This window comes from Ursus americanus, chromosome 14 (assembly GCF_024610735.1).
Source record: "Ursus americanus isolate L20-20 chromosome 14, mUrsAme1.1.p, whole genome shotgun sequence".
NCBI classification, from domain to species: Eukaryota; Metazoa; Chordata; class Mammalia; order Carnivora; family Ursidae; genus Ursus; species Ursus americanus.
The window spans coordinates 71,065,895-71,087,838 of NC_142140.1; the positions used below are offsets into that span (position 1 = coordinate 71,065,895).

The 21,944-nt window shown below is 59.3% G+C and overlaps 1 protein-coding gene across 1 annotated transcript in view; it reads right to left on the bottom strand.

The window, feature by feature from the left end:
- Positions 1-1,540: 1,540 nt before the first annotated feature.
- The window catches only part of MYO15A (myosin XVA), a 34,317-nt gene continuing 13,913 nt past the window's right edge, over positions 1,541-21,944 (bottom strand). The window contains exons 26-55 of the mRNA XM_045778228.2: positions 21,793-21,860; positions 21,642-21,719; positions 21,304-21,484; positions 21,067-21,199; positions 20,631-20,736; positions 20,407-20,479; positions 19,185-19,306; positions 18,914-18,973; positions 18,375-18,450; positions 17,924-18,039; positions 17,718-17,836; positions 16,755-16,896; positions 16,043-16,154; positions 15,880-15,954; positions 15,220-15,398; positions 14,518-14,633; positions 14,186-14,258; positions 13,826-13,898; positions 13,490-13,563; positions 13,171-13,253; positions 12,180-12,310; positions 11,104-11,198; positions 10,828-10,905; positions 10,373-10,469; positions 9,072-9,232; positions 8,526-8,659; positions 6,650-6,783; positions 6,216-6,349; positions 4,844-4,984; positions 1,541-2,638 (exon numbers count right to left, since the gene is read on the bottom strand). Of these exons, the coding sequence (XP_045634184.2) occupies positions 2,537-2,638; positions 4,844-4,984; positions 6,216-6,349; positions 6,650-6,783; positions 8,526-8,659; positions 9,072-9,232; positions 10,373-10,469; positions 10,828-10,905; positions 11,104-11,198; positions 12,180-12,310; positions 13,171-13,253; positions 13,490-13,563; positions 13,826-13,898; positions 14,186-14,258; positions 14,518-14,633; positions 15,220-15,398; positions 15,880-15,954; positions 16,043-16,154; positions 16,755-16,896; positions 17,718-17,836; positions 17,924-18,039; positions 18,375-18,450; positions 18,914-18,973; positions 19,185-19,306; positions 20,407-20,479; positions 20,631-20,736; positions 21,067-21,199; positions 21,304-21,484; positions 21,642-21,719; positions 21,793-21,860 (3,266 nt within the window). The 3' untranslated portion in view covers positions 1,541-2,536. The remainder of the gene's footprint in view (positions 2,639-4,843; positions 4,985-6,215; positions 6,350-6,649; positions 6,784-8,525; positions 8,660-9,071; positions 9,233-10,372; positions 10,470-10,827; positions 10,906-11,103; positions 11,199-12,179; positions 12,311-13,170; positions 13,254-13,489; positions 13,564-13,825; positions 13,899-14,185; positions 14,259-14,517; positions 14,634-15,219; positions 15,399-15,879; positions 15,955-16,042; positions 16,155-16,754; positions 16,897-17,717; positions 17,837-17,923; positions 18,040-18,374; positions 18,451-18,913; positions 18,974-19,184; positions 19,307-20,406; positions 20,480-20,630; positions 20,737-21,066; positions 21,200-21,303; positions 21,485-21,641; positions 21,720-21,792; positions 21,861-21,944) is intronic.

A 21,944-nucleotide genomic window follows, 5' to 3' on the forward strand; every position in this document is an offset into this window, starting at 1 on the left:
CCTGCCTGTGTTCGAATCTTGGCTAGGCCATTTAGTGGTTACCTGCTTCATCTCTGTGGGCCTGTTTTCCCATATATAAAATGGTGATAATAGTACCCACCTCATTGGAGAAGTATTTTGAGGGTTAAATGGGTCGGTGTATGTACAGTGCCTGGTGCCGAGTAAAAAACTTGATAAGAATTAGCTTTTTAAAGGAAAAAACGTCTTCCCCTACCTTGGACATCCATTTGTATCCTGTGCTGGACATAATGATGACCACTTAGGAAGTATTTGCTCTAAGACCTCTGTCAGTGCTTCCCGTTTACAAAGAAGGCTCAGAGAGGGCAAGAGGCTTGCAAAAGGCCACACAGCTAAACAGCAAACGTGGAATTTGAACACAGGCCTTTCTGGATCCACAGCCTAGGCCTTCAACTACCAAGCGAAGATTCTCTTAATAGGCTTGTGGGTTCTGGGCAGCAGGAGGCACCCCTAGGCAGGGGGAACCAGCAAGGGGAGTATGTGGACACCAGACCCTGACCAAGTCTAGCCACTTGTCCCACATAGTGGATAGCCATGAAGTCCTTCTGGTTACTTTTTGGTGCCCAAATATGGTGCATCCTGTCACACCCATCTGGGACCTTAAGCCTTTACCAGTTGACTTGTCTCGGGCTCCCAGGCCACCTAGACCTTTCTCTCGTATTGCTCTTACCACACGCTCGGCTGAGAATCCTGAGGCGTGGTCCCTTCTGCTCTGGACCTTCCCACACTTACGTGGAGTTCCTGTCTTTCTAGGTCCTGGCCCAGGTAGAGGGGCCTAGTGTGGTACCCCTGTGGTGTCCGAGGGACACAGCAGGGTCTGACTCTCCTGTCACCCCTGACTTTCCACTCGGCCTTGGGGGTATATGACCTCCTTTTACAAGGGCTTGAATTGCTAGGTCCCCAAATCCCAAAGCTCTGGTGTTTCGGTTGTCCAATACTATGTAGCAAACCACCCCCAAAACTTAGATTTCAGCCACCTTTCCAGCTCATAGATCTGGAGCCTTGCCAGGGTGGGCTGGAAGGCTCCTCTCAGTTCCACGTGCATCAGCAGGGCGTCTCAGCCTGGAGGAGCCACGCGCATCAGCAGGGCGTCTCAGCCTGGAGGAGCCACTTCTGAGGGGCCGCACTCCTGGAATCTGAAACCCAAAAGGCCTCTCACCTCTCTCCTGGGCAGACTGACCGCAGCAGGGGTAGCCTGATGGACAATGCACTCTCTCTGGCTCCCTCCGCTTCCCTCGCTTCCCAAATCAGCTAAGGGCACTGGACTCCTCTCAGTGGGGCAGCTTTGGGGGAAGCCAACCCGACGGTGCTGCAAGTGGGACAGCCCCATGGCATATGCATGAAGGGTTCTTCCTTGACCTTCCCTATCTCAGGACAGCCTGATTGACCCCCTAGAGCTACCAACTTCTCCCCGCCCGTCACCACCACGTCACCACACCCTTACATACCTATCCAGCCTTCTTTTCCCAAGCCTAGTGCTTCCCTCCTCCCTAAGTTCCCGAAAGCACCAGCACTTTCCATCAACATTTATTTATTTATCCTTTCATCCATGTAACAAGCATTGTTTAAGTGCCTACTCTGTGATAGGCACTGTCCTAGGCTCTAGGGGATACAGTAGGGAACGAACACTGTGTTCTCTGTTTGGAATGTTCATTCCCCTCTCCTCTATCTATTCCTAGCAAACTCCTACCCATCCTTCAAAACCCAACCCCAGTATCCCATTCTCTGGGAAGCCTTTCCCAGACTTCTTCCTCCCCAGATTCTGATGTGAAATTTCTCTCTCCCTCTACTTCCCCCCCCCTCAAATCTTGTGTGAGCCATCCAGTGATGGGGGCCTGGGGTTGGGGCAGCCTAAGGAGTGTGGAGTTAGGGGATGGGGTCTGCAGGGAGAGGTAAGGACAGAGGTCTCTGCTGGAAGTCTGTTCATGGGCAGTGAGTCAGGGGCACAGCTAGGCCTCCAATTCCTGCCTCCTCCCTTAGGCTGCTTTTCCAGCTACTCAGCAACTGTGTGGAGGGAGGAATGGCGGCCAGGCACACCTTTTATGTGCACAGACATGACCAAGGGTCACAAATCCAAGCTGAGTAGCAGTGCGGGGAGCACTTGAGGAGGACATGTGAGGGGCTGAGATGTAGAACTGGAGGCAGATTTGAACATCAGACCCTTGGTAAACCAAATGCAAAGTCCCATTTGACCAGACCATCCGTGTGGGGCTTCTCTGCCACAGGGGCGAGTCGGGGCCGGGCCCATACTGGGTATTTGACCCCAGGCTCCATGGGCCAGCCTCCGGAAGTTCCTCCTGTTATCTGACCCAAGTTTGCACACTGCAATTCCATCCCAAATCGGGAGCTGTCTTCTTGGGTTCCCGGGGAACTGAGGTCATTCGTTCTGCCATACCTTGGTCTCCCCACCAAGGGTCTGGCTCCTTCCAGGGTCACTGGCCCAGAGAGGCCCCGTAACTCCCCTGGTGCCGCACAGCAAGCCTTCTGGCAGAGAGCAGCTGGAGGGCCGGGGGCTGGGTCACAGCAGCGTAATCTCACTGGGGGGCAGCGTGAGCCGCTTCTCGCGGGCGCTGAGCAGATTCTCCACGTGCACAGCCACCACCCGACACAGCTCCAGGCCCTGCAGGAGAGACAGTGAGAGGCCACACGCCCAACGACGCTTCCCCGGCTCTCACCTCGGGGTGAGACGAGGTTGGGAGAGGACTGGTGGATGCCGCCCTTGTCCCCACCTCCCGGCTGGAAGGGGTCAGTAAGCAGGAGACCGAGCACATCTGCCAGCTTTGCCGCGTGTGACCAGTGGGACCTAGGGCCGGTGACTTCACCGCTCCGAGCCTCAGCGGCCTCATCAGTAGGGTCTCAGTTTCCCGGGGCCTGCCTCACAGGGCTGCGGGGAGGGTTCCGTGAGCTTTTATTACGTGTAAACCTTTTAATGGAAAAAATAGGAATCTAGTCGATAAGTGGTAAGTGTCCAGTGATGTGTTCCCATGGTTACCACCTGGCACCCAGGGCCAAGAATAAGCCATGGGCCAGCCTCAGGGCTCCCAGATGGGGTGGGGAGGAAGAGGCGGCAGAGAACTGTGGAAAATGCACCTGGGTGTGGCTCTCAGACCAGGGTGGCAGTGGCATCCCTGCAGGGATCTCCCAGGAGCCACGGCAGCTGCTCTGACAGAGGTAGAGAAAGGACACTGACCAAGCCGTGACTATGTGCCAGCCACGGTCCTGAAAGCTTCCTGCATCTTAGCCCTTCTGGTCCCCAAGGTGTCCCTATTGAGGCAGACACTTTTACACCCCATTTCACCAGCGAGGAAACTGAGGCCAGAGCTATGAAGCCACTTGCCCCAGACCTCGCAGCTGGTAGGTAGGTGGTGGGGACTTGAACCCAGGTGGTAGGAGGCCCAAGGGGAAGGAGGGAGAGAGCCCTGGAATGAACCAGGGAAGAGCACTCCTGATAGAGGGGACAGTGAGTGCAAGGGGTCTGGGGCAGAGAGGCTAGGGCAAGTTTGGCATCAGGGAGCTGGAAGAGGCTAGGGCTGCGAGAAGAGGGGAGAGGGGTGAGAGCAGAAGCCAGAGAGAGGAGGCGACAGGGATGGAAAGGGCGCCTGGGTTAGGGCCTGTGTGCCTGGGAAGGTTCTCAGGTAAGACCTGTTGGTCTCCAGGGAAGATGATGAGGGGTCAGGGCAGGAGACAGAAATATGGGGGCTGTCACAGCAGAGATGGTTGCCTCAGGGCCAGAAAGGGTGCCAGGCAAGGGGCTCAGACTTGGCAACATTTAGACATCATCCAGGGGCGGGGGCAGTGGAAAAGGAGCCCAAGAAGGAGCAGAAGGTAGGTTCACTGTGGTGTGAGCTCAGAGAGGAAGGTTCTGGGAAGCAGGCCAGAAAGTAAGGCCAGGGCTTGGGGTAAGCTTGGTGGGAGCAGGACTGGGGCATGGTGGGAAGCAGACCGGGGACTTAGTCCTGTGTTGCAGGCTCTCCAAGGGGTACATGGAGCCAAAAGCACTCTGTTGTGTCCCTCAGAGGCAGGGCTAGGGTGGTGAGAGTCCCTCCCTCTTGCCCTGGGAGGTCAGCCCCTCCAAGGCAGGCCCTGTGTGGGGGCTGGTCCTAGGCCCAGATCTTGAGGGGGTGTGGAAGGCTGGCAAGGGCAGACACTTATAGCCCCTAGCCCTGGTCCCGCCCCTCCCCTGGGCCTCAATCTTCTCTCTACAGTGGGGTGACAACTCTCACCCCAGGGGTGTGAGACTTGGACATGAGTCTAGGGGTCAGCCATGCCATTTAAGAAGCAGCCACAGTTGCTGCAAATATGGGACTATATAGGACAGGAGGACCTCAGTTTCCCTGTCACATGGGGACCCCACCCTCTCTACCCGCAATCCCAGGCCTCGCCATCCATCTTCCAAGCCTCAGTCCAGGTGAGCTTCCTCACACTTCCTGTGTCCCTGCCCTCTCACCAACCTTCTCTGGTTCCCTAGTGCCCTCAGGAGAATGCCCCCAGATTCCTAGCTTAACATTTAAAGACTTTGAAGACCTCCGCTCCCCTGTGTCTCCCCAGTTCCCCCATCAAACTCCTCAGTATTCTGCAAATAACCTGGGCCCTTTCCCATGAGCCCACTACTAAGATGCTTCATTGAGAGACCCCCTCATGACCTACAGTTCCATGCTCAGTGGGGCTAGATGCATTAGCTCTGTCCCCAGCACTGGGCGGTATGCTCCCCGGGGCACAGCCAGGACCCGACCTACCTTGGAGGCAGGCCCAGCAGAGAGCCTGGTGGGTGGAATGAACGAGGGAGGGGCTGGGTGACAGCTCTGGGTGCCGGGGCTGGACCCACCTGCTCCAGCTGCAGCTGCATGGTGTGCTGGGCCGCCACATCCCCCAGTGCAATCTCCACGTACGGGTAGCTGGAGCTGGCCGTGGGTCTCTGGGTTCGAGTCGACTGGATCTCCTTCAGGGGGAACTTCACCATCAGTTCCTGGAGCGAGACGGGAGTAGCCAGGCTTGTGGGTGGGACAGTCTCACCCACCCTTACCTCTCCCCTGCAGAGCACATCAGTAGGAGGCAGGACACCCAGGCTACAGTACCAGTTCCCCAGAGACTTGCTGTGTGACCTAGGGCAAGTTGCTTTACGTCTCTGGACTTCTGTTTCCTCCCCCCTGTGAAACTAATCCCACAAATATTGATGCACCCGTCTACACTGTGCCAGGCACCGTTCTGAAGGCTTGGGATCTGGGGTGCAGTGGATGCCAGTGGTGCCCTGACCTTCCCGTCAAAGCTGCTTCTTAACATCTGCCCCTCTGTCTGGAGCTTTCTTTCCACCCCCAGGAGCAAACCCCAAGCCCGTGCCCGGAAAGCCAGAGCAATGGGACTTAATGCCACGATTAGTGACAGAGGGCGACATGGTGGGTAGATACCCCAGCTCCCTCGCCCCCAGAACAGACAGCATCCTCCGAGGGTCGTGTTCCAGGCTGTCTCCAGGGCCCTCCCACCCTGGACTGAGCGCCAGTTCCCACAGCGGGAACTTGCTGCTCTCACACCCTTCCAGAAGGTGTGTTCCCAAGGTGTGTGAGATGTCTCTTCCTGGTCTCACTTCCTCATTCCAGCGTCTCCTAGAATCACCTCCACTAAAGTCCTAATACCCCATCCCTTAGGGTGTGACTGTATTTGCAGGGAAGGCCTCGAAAGAGGAAACGAAGTTGAAATGAGACCGTCGGGATGGGCTCAATTCAAATCCGACCCGTGTCCTTAGAAGAGGAACCTTGGACACCACGAAGACACCGAGGACGTGTGTACAGAGAAAAGGCCATGTGAGGACACAGGGAGAAGGTGGCCACCTACAGGCCAAGGAAAGAGGCCTCGGGGGGAAACCAGCCCTACCAGCATCTTGCTCTCTGGCTTTGGGCCTCCAGACCCGCGAGAAACCAGTTTCTTGCCACTGCTCCGGCGAGCAGGACCAGACTCGGGCGCTATTTTTTGCTCACCGGCTGCATTTGACCTTCACGACAGCCCCGTGGGGTGGGTTCTGCTGGGGTTACCCATGTTCCAGATGGGGCACGGGAGGCTCAGAGCAGGGCAAAGCTCCTGCCTGCGGTCACGCAGGTGCGAGGTGTGTTGGGGCTGGCTTCCCCCGCTGCACAGCTCAGCCCCCGAGGGAGGGCGCTCAGAGGACAGGGGGCCAGGGGCGGGGCCCGGCTCAGGCCACTCACGTGGGTCTCGGTGCTGAGGAAGTTGAGGCCATTCTGGTTGACGGCAAGGATGCAGGGGGCTGGCACCGTGGCCTTGCTGCAGCTCTGGACGAAGAAGAAGGAGGAGCCGAACATGGGCAGGGCGCTGATGAGGCCTGGGGTGGGGAGAGGGAGGCGGTCGGTCAGGCTGCGTCTTCCCTCGGCTGGTCCAGCATGTGGGTCGTCACCCCAGGGCTCCTTCTGCCTCGCCAGCCCTCCCGACGACCCTGGGCCGCCCGGAGCCTCGGCCGTGCCTTGGTGAACGTTTTAGAAAGATGTTCTCTCCAGGCAGGTGCTTGGCTCAGCTAGCACCGAAAATGCCTTTGTGCAAAGAAAACAGTGCCTCCATCCCCACCCTCCAGGACCCCCTCCTCAGCAGAGCGCCCCTGGCTTACCTCCCCCAGCCGCAGACTTACCCAGAAACTGGGCACGGGCCTGGTGGGGGCTGAGCGCCTGCGTCTGCTGCCGGTGCTGGCCAAGCAGGCTGAGCCAGGCCGAGCCGGCCATGGTGCGGTAGAGCTGGGCCGGGATGTAGTCCTGCACCTCTCGCCTGTGTGCGGAGGGGACAGCGGTCCTGAGTGTCCACCTCGTTCTGCACGCGGGCTCAGTCATCCTCACTGCAGGGCAGGTGTTAGGCCAAACGGGCGTGATCTTTGCACCTCCCTGGACAGCTAGATGCCGCCTGTCAAGCGCGCTCCCTCGGGGCCTTACCACACGGCTGCTACCCCCAGGCTCCCTGGGCGAGGATGAGGGGACTGAGGCTCTGGGAAGTTCCCCCACTGGCCCTGGGTCACACGACGGTGACGGAACAAACTGGGGGGCTGAGGCTTGAACCCAAGGTGGGTTAGTCCTTTGTAGCCCTGATCTCCAAGGGGAAGCCCAGGCCGTAGGGGTGAGACGCACTCGGGTGGGGGAAATACAGGGGTGAAGGGAGCAAAGCAACCACCAGCATTGGTCAGAGCATGGAGAAGAGAAGCACAGGGCTCCAGGCTGGACCCGCCGGGCCAACAGACCCCCTACTCCAGTCCCTTCTGTTTGGAACCCGGTTCCCCCACCTAGTAGTGGGGTAAGCTTCAGTAAGCCCTGTAACCTCTGTGGGCCTCAGTTTCCCTATCTGTAAAGGGGAAAATAAAGATGAGCTGAGATGATGCATGTAAAGTGCCTTCCAAAAAGTAAAACTCGGTGATTTTTTTTTCTTCCAGGATTGGGATCATAGCCGTACGTGCTTCCTTGGCCTTTTGCTTCAGATGAGAACATCAAAAGAGCTTTAGTACAGAGTTCTTACCGCACTCCGAGCTCCTGGACGCACACACAGGGACCTACGTTATCTTACTGTTATTCATACCAGGCCTTCTGAGGGTGTGGCTGAGGGCCTGGCAGGACAAAGCCATTTCCCTGATAACGTTAAGAGCTCCGCTGTTACTTGGCCCTTTCCCCTCCTGCTCTCGCGCAAGTGGAATTTGCCGGAGGCCACATGACCTGTGTGACCCCAGCTCACTGACCGCAGAAGCGCGTCTGAGAATCCGCCTGTCTTCTCTTAGGCCGGTTGGTAAAGAGATGGGCAAAATGTAAACCAGTGCCACTCTCCACACTCGATTTTTTGGGAAAATACGGTTGTTTTTTAGAAGTTGTTTATACTAGTGAGTAATGTTAATTTATATTGCTTGACTTAAAATTGCTTCTCACCTATTTTTAGAACTACAATTATTATATAGTTATTTATATTAACGTGTAATACAGTCTCCTCATTTTTCAAACAAGGAATATTTTAAGCTGTTTCTCCATTTCAATTTTCAATATGGTAAGTACGGCCCACATAAACGAAAGCTCTTGGGGATCCTGTTTTTAAGAGAGTAAAAATGTTCTGAGACCAAACATCTCAGGATGGCTGATGGATCACCTCTTTGGGGACATCCGTTTAAAGGCTGCCTGACACCCGGGATTTATTTAAGGAATCTCCTATTGTCGGGGATTGGCATTGTGGTACCGCTGAGAGCATTTCTGCGGCCGAATCTTTCTGCGTGGCCACGGAAACGTGTACTTTCATGCATCCCCAAAGCTTTATCGTTCCATTTTCTCTGAGTTGTGAAGACCCGCCAGAAGCAAGCTGTTGTGGACGGAGGCTGAGTCCCAGCTCACACTGGGCGGTGGAAGATTTCGGCCCCAGGACCAGGAGCGCTCCCTCCTTCCCAGCCAGCTTAGCAGACACTGGTGCAGGAGCTGAGCCCCGGGAGGGCCAGCTCTGGGTCGGGGAGGGGGGGCAGGAAGGGGGCCGACGGGGCAGGTGCTCACACACTGGGCAGGTAGGAGTGGTCCTTGGCCCGGTGCTGCAGCGAGGCCAGCTTGGACACTTGCTGCAGCTGCTGCTCGCTGGGCCGGCCGGCTGGCACGCTGCTGAAGAGGCCCTTCAGGTAGTCGGGCAGGACCTGCGGGGGAGAAGTCCGGTGAGGGGCTGCAGGCAGGCCTGCATTCATGCATGCCTCAGAAGAAGCTATCAGCAGGTGCCCTTTTCATAGTTCCGGTCCTGCTTGTTTCTGGGCTGGGGTGGCTGGCCACCTTCCTGGGCTTTGGGGAAGGATGAGAGGCATGTGAGGGTGAGCAGTGAGGGCTGTGGCCCTGAAGCCCACGTGGGAGTCCCCACAGTGGCCGGGGACGAGTGTCGTGGACATCCACACCTCAGCGTTCATGAACGGCCAGTGGGCCCGGGTTTCTGAAAACTGAGCGTGCACCCGAATTGCTGGAGCTGGGAAGGTCTCAGATGCCAAGGTGGTGGCGTCTGACTTCACCCAGGGGAGCGTGGAAGGTTCCAGAGCAGCAGAGCAGCCCACATGTGCTGACCTGGTTGTAGTGCATGGTCACGTAGAGCTCATTCTCGAACTTGAGTGGCTGATCCCAGAGCACACGCCGGAACCAGAGCGTGTAGCCACCGCCCACCTGCTCCATCTCCGAGGCCACATCCAGGATGTAGGCGCAGCGGCTGAGCGGGCAGACGTGCTGGCCTGTGGAGAGCGGGGGGCGGCCGCAGAGCGTGTGTGCGGAGCCCGGCCAAGGCCCCTCCCCGCTCCAGGACGTGGCGTCCTCCCCAAAGAGGAGCACATGTCTGGAACAGGGTGCCCTGTGTTTGGGGAATGCTGATGACCAGAGGTGGCAATAATTCCAATCCAAGCTACAGCCCACCTCGGTCTCGGGAAGTACCCTGGGTTATGCTCCGAGGAAGCCCAGCCCCTTTCCAGAGGAGGCTGGGGACACGGAGAAGCACCACCGGCCGCCGATCATGAGACCCACGGGTGCCTTTCTACAGAACTCCTTCAGGAGAGACCCCTTGCCAGGCTCCTGGAAGGGGTGGGGGGTGGGGAGGACTGGGGCCCGGCAATGAGGGCATCCGAGTCTGTGAGGAAGGTGTAAGTTTTTCCTTCTTGCATTGACCTTTCTGCTCCCCGTCCCACCTCTTCAGTAACATCTTACCGAAGACGGGGTGTGGCGTGATGATAAAATCCAGACTCTTGAGGCCAGACTGCCCGGGTTCAAATACCCACTCTGTGACCTTAACCTCCACTGAAAAATGGACCCCCTCCAGGAGTTTTTACAATTACAATGCTTTGAACCATGCCTAGGACACCATATCTGGTCCATAAATGTCAGTAATGAGGACCGTTTTGTTACCACCGCCCCTCGTCTTAGCCAAACTCAGGGCAGGCAGGGCCAAGGACACACAGTTCAGAACCCAGGCAGCAGTGACAAGAGCTGGGTGCAGGTGGCAGGAGGCGACACCACGGTCTAGCGTGGGCAGCAGATGGAAGGGGTTTGGCCGCGTGAGAAGGGCCAGGCGAGACCACTGTTACAGCCTGAGAGACAGGAAGCAACACGTGCGTGGTGGGTTCCGGAACCCAGGGTCTACCCAAGGAAACTTTCCCAGGATGTGAGCTCCTTGAGGGCAGGGCCCACGTGCTCCCGCTGAGCAGGCCGCTGTCCTCCACGAACTTCCGGTCTGGTAGGCAAGACCAACATCCGGAGCTGGGGGTGCTCGGTGGCACAGAGAAGTTCTTACTCATGGCAGCCCGGGGCTTCCTGGAGGAAGCGGCATCGGACCTGGGCCTTACAGGCTGGGCCCAGAGTCCCCAGTCCTCCTGGCCACTCACCTCGGTTGGTGACAACGAAGATGACATACTCGCTGAGGGCCTCGGGGCGTTTCAGAGCCATCTCGGCACAGATCTCTTCCACCACGTCCAGGGCCACCTGGAGGGAGGGAAGGGTGAGACTGGGCCAGCTGAGCCGATCTCCGTCCTCCCAGTTGGCCCAGGCTCTGGGAGGCCAAGCACAGAGTTCCTAGGGCCTCTGCAGGGATCCAGAGGGTCCTCTGAGGACTGAGAATCGGCTTCATGCGGGGAAGGAGCACTGCTTTTGGAGTCTGAGAGACTCAAGGTTCAAATTTTTTCTCAGCAGTATGACTCTTCACCTCTCTGAGACTCGGTCTGCTTCCCTGAGATATAAGTCCTGCCCTGACAGGGACTCAGCACCCTTGGGAGCCCACCCCAGAGGCCGGGGTGTCCCCACCCCTCCAGCACCTGCCTGCCAGAAACATTCCCTCACGTACGGTGCATGTTTTGATTTTGAGATGGCGTTCAAGGCCTCCAGGGAGAAGAAAGAGCTGCCTCTTAGAACTGCGGCCCGCCTGGGATAGAGAGAGGGGAGGTGATGAGAGAGGCCAGGTCCTGGGATCTGGGCCAGCGATTGTCCCTGGCCACGGAAGTCCCCAAGCCAAGGGGCTCTGGACAGGTGTGGGCGGGAACGCTCGTGAACACTGAGTGCCCACAGGGTCTCTGAGCGGGGCTCCTATTTCACGCTCCTCCAGACCCCACCCCACACTCACCAGCATGGCCCGAAGCTCCATGCTGCTGGGGAGCTCCACGCGGCCACCGAAGCGCAAGGTTTTCTGAAGATTCTGCTCACACGCCTTGGCAATCCCTGCAGAGACAGGGAGGCAAGGCCTTGCCCTGGGTAGGCAGTGAGAGAAAGAGGCTCCTCCGGCCACCAGCCACGAGCCCGCTGGTTTCTCTCCACAACCTATGGGACGTTTACTCTCCCACGTGGTAGCTGAGGAAACAGTCCCCGAGAGGGGCAGGGATTTGCCCAAGCTCGAGAGCTGCAGTAGAAGAGCTGAATTCGAACCCATATCCCATGTGGTTAAAGCCTTTTGTCTAGCCCACAGTCCCCTCGGCTACCTATGAGCGTTGGAAATAGCTGTCACCTCCAGCTGTTGACTGGGGGGGGGTATGTCCCCTGGTGATGCGTCTGTGACCCTGGGAGCTGGGACCCCCTTGCCAACCACCCTCCCTCACCCAGAGTCCTGTGCACAAGACTCCACCGTCCGTTTCTCTGGGTGAAAGAGTGACCTCACTCTGCCCTGGGGAGGAAGTGAAGGCCAGACTTCTGGGCACATTCTGCTGCCTCCGTGGATCTGGGAGCCCTTCTTCAGGGGCAGGGGGGCGTAGCTAGGTCTATTCATCTTGGAGTCTGGGAATGTTAACTAAATCAAAGAGGAGTACTCGGGGGCAGACAAAGTGAGGTGCTCTATCTCCTTCATGACTGCCATGATGACCACACCGCCCTAACCTTTTTCTTAGGGGGAACCCAGGGGTTGCTCTGGAAACAAGGGTGGGGGTGGGGCTGAGGACTGGCCCCTTTCCTCCAGATTCCAAGGAGGGAAAGCCCGAGACCCTGCCACCAGCTGGGTCTCACCCCTCCCCAGACCCACTCAAGACCCTTGTTGATTGGCAATGGCCAGAGAAACAGGGCCTCACCCAGCACTCCAGGCCCCTGCTACCTCCTTCCTTCTCCCACATCCTGCACAGTCCCACCTCCAGGCCTTTGCTCCTGCCACTCGGCCCACCTAGAAATCGCTTCCACGTGCTCACTACCCAGAGCCACCACTCACTGGCCCCTCACCTTGGAAGGGCAGGCCTGGAGTCCGGCTCACATCCTGGAGGAAGCGAACGAGGTGTGGCTGGAGGACCTCGGAGCAGCTGTGGTAGGCAGCCACGATATACAGCAACCTCCAGCCTCGCTGGCAGCTGTCCCTGTGGGGACACGCACACAGGGCCACCTCACCGGGCAGCCCTGGAGTGCCACGCCAGGAGTCTCCTGGGATGGGGCTGGACGGCTCTGGCTCTCAGGCCGCTCCTGTTTGCGGAGGGTGCTCCCCGGCCCAGGAGAGGAGGGCGGGGGCGGGGGGCCCAAAGCCGTGCTGATCCAATTCTGGCCAATTAGAGGTCAGCTGTCCTTTGGATATGGTGATTGGCTGGGAGACAAAAATTTGATCCAGTCCTAGCCAGTCAAAGCTCCGTATCCTCCAGCCATTGTGGTTGGCTCAGGGATGGGCATGGGACCAACTCAAGCCAAAAAGACTGGATTTGGGAATTTCTGCTATAGTATCGGATCAATCTTGCTTTCCCTAAGGTTACTGAACTGGAAAATGTCCCCCCAGAGCTGGTATCTTGTCAGTGGGTGGGAGATATTACTTAAGAACACTGTCAACACAGAGAAAAAGAGAGCTAGACTATAGAGAAAGCCGGCTTCCCAATGACACCTGGATCCAGCCATACCTGAAGCCATACTTGGGCTTTTCGGTCACCTGAACCCTCTTTTGCTTAAACCAGCTTGAACTGGGTTTCTGTCAGTTGCAACCAAGATCTGGGACTTAACCCATTATCACTGCCATTTTACAGGTGAGGCAAGTGAGTCTCAGAGAGCAGCAGCGGCTTGTCCCGGACCAAGCAATTCCAAACCCATGTACTCTAGCTACCGGGTGAGGAAGAGGATGAGGGGGAGAGAATCAGGAGGGAAGACCTGGGTGGGGGGTGAGAGGCTAAACCGGCCCGTCCTGGAGGGAGGGCACAGCGTGGCGACTAGGGCGCAGAGGAAGGCCCAGCTCACTCACGGCTTGGTGCTGGTGTTGTCCGTGATCTGCTTCACAACTTGGCAGTAACACTCATCCCGCATGACTTCATGGTCCCCACACAGCTAGAGGAGGGCAGGCCAGGTCGCGTGCCAGGGCCCATGCCACACGCCAGCCACAGAAGAACAGGGTGTGCCCTTGGAGAAAGGCCTGGAGTCCCTTCCCCAGCCCCCTCCCCACCTGCAGGATGCACCCCGTTTGGGGCTTCCCACCCCAATGTCCTGCAACTTTGGCTGACAGATGGGGAAACTGAGCCACACGAGCAGGAAAGGGAGCATCCGGCAAAGTCTGCAGAACTGACCTTCAGGAGGGTGTAAAGCACGTCTAGTTCGCTCTGGCCCTTCAGCGGGGCATCGCCCATGAACCTCATCACAGCTACAGGAAAGACTTGTCCCACTCAGGCCACCAGACACCCAGCTGCCCACTCACCCCAGGGCACCCCAAGGTTGGGTCCAACCCTGGGAGGGTATGGCCCAAGGCAGCTGGGGGTTCCTCTTCCTTTAATGGGGCCCCAGGTCTGAGCTGAGGCGGGGGGGAAGCCTCTTAGGACCGGCGGGGGGGATGAGCAAGGGTCACGCGGTGCTGGATCCCACCTGGCTCCCACAGCCCTGGCCGCGGTCCCATCCCACCCGCACACCTAGGAACATGTCGGTGGCCATCTTGTTGAGGCTGCTGTCGCTGAGCTCGATGAGAGAGTCCTGGAGCGGGGTCTGTGAGGGGAGGAAGGGGAGTCGTGTCATGACAGTAGAAGGACAAGTCGGAAAGAGGAGGGCTGGGTGGTGTCTCCCGTCTTACGACGGGAGAGTCCACATCGCAAAAAAGGCGCCAGGCTTGCTTGGCAATGGGGACAGAAGCTGCCCCTGGGAGGAATCAGGCCCTTGGGGTCTGAGAGCTGGGAGGGGTCCCACTGAGGACAAGGCTGTTTGCTCGAGGGGCCTGGGAGGAGGCTCCCGCATCACCATTTTCCAGATGGGGAAACAGGCCTGGCGCTGGACACCTTGGTGAAGCAAAGGATGTCTTCCAAGGTTCTGGACTCCCGGCCGTCCTTGGATTTTAGCCGAAGGCCATCCCTGCAACAGGAGATAGATGCTACTGACTTGTCTTGCCTCTGAGCCTCTGGCTACATCCCCTTTCCACCCAGAAGGTTCTTGACCCAGTGTCAGTCAACCAGGCAGGAAGGCTCCCGGAAACGGAGGCTGCAGGTAGACCTCGCATCAGGGTGGTTTCTCATCCCCCCATCAGAAGTGGGGTGTCCCCACCTGGATGGCTGCAAGGAGCCCCAGAAGGACCTTTGGAAGAGTGGGGATAAGGGGTGGGGCCACCACTCACTGGGGTCTCCTCTGAGGGTCTCGGAAATACTTCTGGGCAAACTCAAGCATCGAGTATGGGGGGAGAGTCAGGCCGTCCTCTGCACGGTCAGGGGAGCCAGCCCTGACCGGGGGGCCCTGCAGGACGGCCAGAGCTAAGAGGTCCTGTCTTGCCACACCTGGTCATGCTCAAAACTGCCATAACTGACCCCAGGCTGACTCTGTCCAGATCCTCTCATGCTGCCCCTAACCTTCACCCACCTAGACCCACCCCCATTCGATTCGATAGTCCTGGCACCTTCCACCTGGTCATACCTCCCACAGGCCCAGCTGACCCCGCCCCCTGCTGCACCTGGCCACACCCCTATCTCAGCATCCCCAGCTGCTTGGTCCTGGTGACCTTGCCCTTTGCTTCTCAGTTTTACCTCACCCCACTCCTCGCTAGCTCCATTCCACACGCCTGACCCTGCCCCATTTGTCTGGTCCCGCCCCATGGGCCTCATCACAATCCTTCTGCTGACCCCCTCCATCCCGACCCCATTTGGCCACACCTCCAACCATCTCTGGTCACATCCCTTGGGTCACACAGCTGGCTAGCCCTACAAGGTTCGCTCTGTCCTGGGACTGGCCACACCCTTGGCTGACCTTGCTCCCCGTCCGCCTCCAACATCAGGCTGAGCAGCCCTCGCCATCTCAGCCCCAGGGCCGGCCCTGCCAGTCTCACCTCCCTCCTGCGGCCCACCTCCCATGCAGCAGCGGTGGAGGCCACGGCAGCGGCCACGGCCGCGGCCCTGCCCCGGCCCGGCTCGGCTGGCAACTGTAGGAAATCGGGGGCGGCCGCAGGCTGCACCAGCTCCGAAGGGAAGCGGCCCACGCGCCCGTGGATGGTCCCGAACCTCCAGCCTAAGGGGCAGGTAAGGGCTCTGAGACAAACAGAAGGGACTAAGGGGCCCCTCTAGGGATAACGAGCACCTTCCTGACGCTGCCCGGTCTGTGAGGGAGGCATGCAGGCCGTGGAGCCCATCTGCAGATAAGGACACAGGGAAAGGGAAGGCATTCCCTCAGTGGCAGGTGGCACCGAAAACATGGTGCTTGTAAACTCTGGGGTAGAGAGAGACCCAGCCCGCATACATGGGAACACCAACGCTCAGAGAGCCCTCAGCGCGGTCTGCAGACAGGGGGCCGGGCTAGGCAGCCGCCAGGAGGCACTGACTGGGCCGAAGCAGATGCACGAGAAGGCCTGGCCAGGCCAGACGCCTCTGGGGCACCGAGAGAGCCCCGCTGAGCATGTGCGGTGTGAGTCCCTGGAGCCAGGCAGAGCTGCTTAGGGTTTCCAGATTTGGGAGGCCTGGAGGCTGGACGGGGGGGACCCAGGGGTATCCACCGAAGTCGGGGCCTCTGCGCCGCAGTTCCTCCAGGTACACGACCTTCTTGCGGACCACGCAGCCGGCACTGTAGCCTGGGGGTCAAGCCAACGTCAGCACCTGCCAGGGAGGCCCCTGGCCCAGCCTCCGCCTCCCGTCCGCCCTGTGTCCCACGGCCCTGACCCATTCGGGGAGGCTCCAGGGGCTGCAGGTGGATGATGTCGCCCTTATGGAAGGCCAGCAGTGCCGGGTCTTCGGGCAGGAAGTTCCTCACCGCGACCACGTAGTCGGAGTCCTGGGTCAGCCAGGGGCAGGGTAAGGGGCTGCGGTCCCATCACCCTCCTCCCAGAAGCCTGGGGCCACGCCCCAGCTCCTCTCATCCACAGGTTCTCCTCCCTGACTCCTGGGGAAGGGAACATCCCACAGGTGAGAGAGGGAAGGATGCTCTGCCCATCGAAGGGGTGCCTTGTAAAGGACGGGAGCCGGGAGTCCGATGCACACAGGCGGCCGTCAGAGCACAGGCATGGGCCTTGCCCACCCCATCCCTCACCCAAGCTGCCCCACTGAGGCCAGCTGCTGGGCCTGAGGCTGCCCAGTCAGGAGGCAGGGAGGCTGTGGGAGGCCGAGGGGCACTCGCCCTGGAGCTTGGGGGAGGTGCTGTGACAGCCGTGATGAGGGGCTTTTGAAGGAGCCGGCAAAAGTGGCAACAGTGTCCCAGGTGGAAGGCTGGCACGGCCTCTGCAAAGGCCTGAAAGATGGCAACAGTCTGTGGACCCCCCCACCCCCTAGCAGCCATACTTCCCAGGCAGGCGTGGCCGGTGTGTCCACAGCACAGGAGAGCCCTGTTCTCCGCCCCGGGCCCTCGAGGAGGGGACATCCGTAGGAGGACCCTGACCTTCTTCAGCTCCAGGATGAAGTCGTCCACCAGGGTCTTGACCTGGTGAGCTCGGGCTGAGAAGAGGATGACCTTCTCGCTGGCCAGGTTGAACTCCAGCATGTTCCGGGAGGGGATGGTCACAAACAGGATATCGGCAAAGCTGGAGAATGGGAAAGCGGCATTCAGGCAGGGCTCCTCGGCCAGAGTGCACCTTCCTCCCTACCCCTCCCGCTCCCCCTGCTCCTGCCTCTGCGTTCCATTCCCAAAGCCCAGCCCTTCCCGAGCCCCCTGCCACCAGGGCCAGGGAGCTTGCCCAGCTTCCCCTCCCCATCCTGCCTGTGGCTCTGGACCATTTCCCAGCACCCTGTGAACTCACCCTCCGGCCCTCACTACCCTTTGCCTTGCTTTTTTTTTTTTTTTGTCTCTTAATCCAGCCCCCCAGATCTTGCCCACACAAATGTATCTCGTTCACCCACTGACCAAATTCTCTGCATCTTTCAAAGCAAGGAGCTTTCATGCAACCGGTGAGCGAGGCTCTATCCCTGTCCTTGTGGGACAGAGGACGAAAGGGGCTGCTGGCAGGGGAGGGGTTCAAGGACTCAGTGAGGTCTCATGCCAGAGCACCCTTGCCCTTCCCGGCTGCAACAAAACTCGGCTGTTCACCACAGAGACGCCCCCACTGCACAGTGAGCTCTGGGGAGGGCGGGGCTGGCGTGTTGTCTAAGAGGCAGGACAGGGTAGCGGGCTTCTAGCTCATCCGCTTCCTGGCTGTGTGACCTGAGACAAGCCACTTCTCTCCCTGAGCCTCAGTTTCCACGTCTGTAAAATGGACTTGCTTAAAGGGCTTGCCACAGAGCCTGGCATGTCACAGGCGCTTGGCAGTGGGCTGGGGAGAGTCGGGAAGGAGATGCTTCTGCTGCCCATGCCCATTTCCAGCCAGGCCCGGTCTCACCCGCCCACCACCCGCTGCCCGCGGCTCACCTGTACGTGCGCAGAACCTGCAGCTGTCCACCAGCCTCCCGGCTGCCCTTGCCCATCCGCAGGAGCTTGATGCCTGTGTGGGACACGGCGAGGATCTGCACGCCGGTGCCCACGCTGCCCTGGGGTAGGGATAAGGGGCACATGACAGTCTTCTAGCCTCCTCCCTGAAGCCCCTGGGTGAGTGGGAGCCGGCAGGGAGCTCGCACCGTGGCGGGGAAGAGGCGGGAGAAGTAGACCTCCCAGCTGTCGCGTGCGGTGCTGACCACGGCCCGCTTCACGCTCTCCGTTGCCAGGGGCCGCTGTGTGTCCAGTTGGTTCTGGGCTAAAGGATGCCGGATGAGGTCAGAACCCTCCGTCACCTCCCCTGCCAGCCCACATTGCAGGGAGAGAGGCTGCCACCCGGCAAGAAGGTATTAGAACAGTGTGTTCTCAGCGTCTACACGGGGAAACCAAGATCCACGGACAGACAGGATGGCTAGGGCCACACGGTGTGTCAGGCAGTGTGAACGCAGCCTGGCACCTGGCCAGGGAAGAGGCCAGAAGCAGAGCAAGGAGGCAAACGGGGCTGGGTTCGTCCGCCCCCGTCTCCCTCTGGGAAAGGGTGGCCTGACTCTAGCTGGCTGCCCCATCCGTGTCCCTTCCCTCCCCCTGCGGTACCAAACAGGGCCTTCATCTTCAGCCTCTCGTCCTCGGAGATGCGCAAGCAGGCCTCGGAGAGCGTGTCATGGAGGATCTGTGGGAATGAGCCTCAGTGCGGGTGGCTGGTGAGACTCCCCCAGCTGGGAACCCAGGCTGGACTGTTCTAGTGGGAGTAGGAACGCGGAGGGTCCTATTTCTGCACCAGTGGGGTCATCTGTGTGACTCAGATGCCATTTACAAACGCCCCTCTCCTTTCTCCTCTCTTCTACAACCCATGCCACCCCCCTGGGCCGTAGCTTCCTCCTCTATGTGCTCGGGCTGGGATTTGACTTCTGAGTCCCATCGAACCCAGACAAATGGTGTGTCTGGTTAAATCAAATTGTGAGCTTGCTGACCTTGTCCATGAGGGTGGGAAATTCAGTAGAACAGCTTCCCATCCTCACTGTGGTCAAGGACCCCAAACCCAAGAGTACAGAAGTGAAATTTGCAGATAGCTAGTCTACCTACCCATTACCCTGATGAGTACACTGAGGCAGAAAGGGAAGAGAAGACCTCACCTGCCGGAACAAGAGGTCTAGCTGCACAGGGTGGCTGTAGCTGTCCTTGGGGTAAAACACCTGTGGGATGGGGGCTCCAGTGAGACCCTTGGGATAGTCCCCTCACTTTGCCTCACACCTGGCGCCACCCCCTGGATACAGCCGGCGGCAAACCACCAGGGCCCCTGGCTCTGGCTCTGACTCCGCCCCCTAGCGCAGACCACGTTCTTGTGCCCCGCCCCTCCTCCCTGCCCCCTGTAGCCCCTCCCTGGGCTTCCGCCGGGCCAGGCACCTCTTTGCGCAAGAAGATCCGCCAGGGGGCGTCCTGGTAGCCATAGAAGTTGGGGTTCACTAGGCGGTGCAGCTGCGTCTGCAGGGCTTCCTCAAGGGGCTCCAGCGACCGCGAAGGCGGCACTGGGGAGCACAGCGAGTTGGAGAGGCATGAGTGAGAGAGGCAGGGCTGATGAGGAAGGGGAGTGGGGGCGACCTCTTGTCAGGGAGGGGGCTGGGGCTAAGCGGTCCACACATCCCCGGCTGCAGACACACCAATCACGAGGTCACATGCACAATCATACAGCTCAGCCCTGGCTCAATCCTTCATATATAGATTACCTGTGCTAGAGGCTGGGGATGAACAGTAGAGACAAGGTGCCTGCCTTTGTGTTGAGTCTTGTGGCAGTTGTTGACAGAACAGACAAATAACAAAGCTCTCAGTTCTAGGAGCTGGGATGGAAATAAATCTGGGCTACTTTGGAAAAAGTCTAGGGGCTGGTCTGTAAGGGTCCTTCAGTCTCCGTGATCTGGCATACCTCTCTGAGATGACACTGAGCTAAGACCCGAATGATGGGACGGGCCAGGCATGCAAAGATCTTTTGGGAAAGAGCATTCTAGGTACAGCAAGTGCAAAGGCCCTGGGGTAGGAGTGGGCTCGCTGTGTTCCAGGAACAGAGTATGCCAAAGGGAGAGTGGGAAGGGATGAGGTTGGGGAGGTGGGCAGATCATACAGGGTCTCAGAGGCCATGGTGAGAAGTCTGGAGTTCATCCTGGGAGTCATGGGAGGGTTTTTGGCAGGGACATGACGTAAGCTGATTTGTATCTTTTAAGATACACTGTGGTTGCCATGAGGCACAGGACATAGAGATTAGGGTTGCAATTGTGAGGCTAGGAGGGCTGAGTTTATGTCCCTGGTCTGACACGTTTGAACTGTGTGACCTTGGGCAAGTCACTTCACCTGTGTCTGTTTTCCCATCTGTAACGTAGAGACAAAAACGGTACTTCCTTAAAGGGTTTTCGTGAGGATTTCGTGAGGCCAGAGTGGGTGGGGCCTGAAATCAGTGTTATTGAAGTGCTGATACACTTACACAAATGTGCACACAGTAGGTCCACGTGGGCTCAGGGACAGACACACACGTGCCACCGACACACAGACCAGGACTCCCCTGTGCTCGCACAGGCTTACTCCTACACTTGGACCCTCATGCCCCTCCCTCCCTCCCTCCCTCTTGGCCCCTCACCTGGTGTGGGTCCCATGGATGGCCTTGGTGTGCTGGTCACCGGCTTTACCAAGGCCACGGCCTCTCTGGGCACCTGTCCCCACCACAAAAGAGTGCTCAGGGGGGCCCTGGGACGGGGGCAGCGGCAGGGGCAGCAGCTTATAGGGGCAGCTGATTTCTGAGAGACTCCAGGGCCCCGCTTTGTCTTCTGTCCCGACGGGCCCCAGCCAGAAAGTGCCCCTCACCTGGCTGCCAGAGGCCGCTGCTGCGTGGCTCATATGCCCCTGAAGGATCCTCAGCGCCTCCTCGTGGGGGTCTGGCCGCTTCACAAACACCTTTCCGCCGTCCTTCCTGGTGGATTGAACAGGAGTTTCTTCTTCCCAGCACTAAGTTCCTATAATAGGGAACCTGTTCCTCCACCCCCCACCCCATCGTTACACGTGAGCACCCAGAGCGGATCAGAGACTGGCCTGAGGTCACACAGCACGACCTAGAGAGCAGCAGTCTAGGCCTTTCTCTGGCCGAAGGGCTCCTCCAGATCATCGTGTGAGCAAACTCACTCCCTGAACGGTGCTGGGCTGGGGGCTGCTACCCAGCTGCATGGCCGCACGGCTGGTGGCCCCACGGTGAGCAGGCCACGCATCCAGAGGGCTGGAGGGCTGGGATGGGGGCAGAGCTGACCTGAGGGCCTCGGGCCGGCCTCCCCGGGGCGGCTGCTGGTACTGCCTCACGATGTTCTTGATCTGCTGTGTGGGCTGCGGGAAGTGCTCCGAGTTGAGCGTTGAATACCGGACCAGATCCGGGCAGGGCGAAGCTGTGGGCGAGGGGTGGGGGACAGGGTGAGGCCACAGGGGACACAGCTACACTCCCAGTCCTGTCCGGGGTAGCCCCCTGCCCCCGCTGGGATAGGACACTCACTGGTTTCTGGACAAACCCGGTCCTGAGCTAGAATGGGGGCGGCCACGGGCTTGGTGGAGGGTCTGGGGGCCTTGGCCAGAGGGGCTGGGGACAGAGGCTTTGGAGTGGAGCGCAGGAGCACAGGCTTGGCTGGGGGTCCAGTGCCCACAAACTTCAGCCGTGCCTCTGGCGCGAGGGGTTTCTGCAGAGAACAGGGGGTAGGGGGTGCTTCCTGGGACACACCGGCCTGTTCTCAGGGACCCCGTGTCTGCCCAGGACGGGCTGCGGGGCTACTGCCCCAGAGAGGCACAACAATGCCCCGGAGCAGCACAGCGCTCACCTGGGCAGGCCAGGCTCACCTCCAGGGGCAAGGGCCTTGGGGTGGGACTCGGGGGCTGCTGCTGGAGCGCCATGGCCTGCAGGGTCATCTCCCGGGCCTGTGGAGAGGCGGTGGTGGTGACCGGGCAGGCCCGCGCTCAGGGCACCTCCTGCAGCCCATCGGGCACTCACCAGGAGGACGGCCTGCTTGTGGATGAAGGCTTGCTGCAGAGCCAGCGTGGACGCATCCAGGCCTGGGACTGGGGGGGCGCCGAGTCAGAGGACGTGGATCCCCAGGGGCGGAAGATGGAGGGACATGGGAATTCCCTAGCTAACGCCCACCC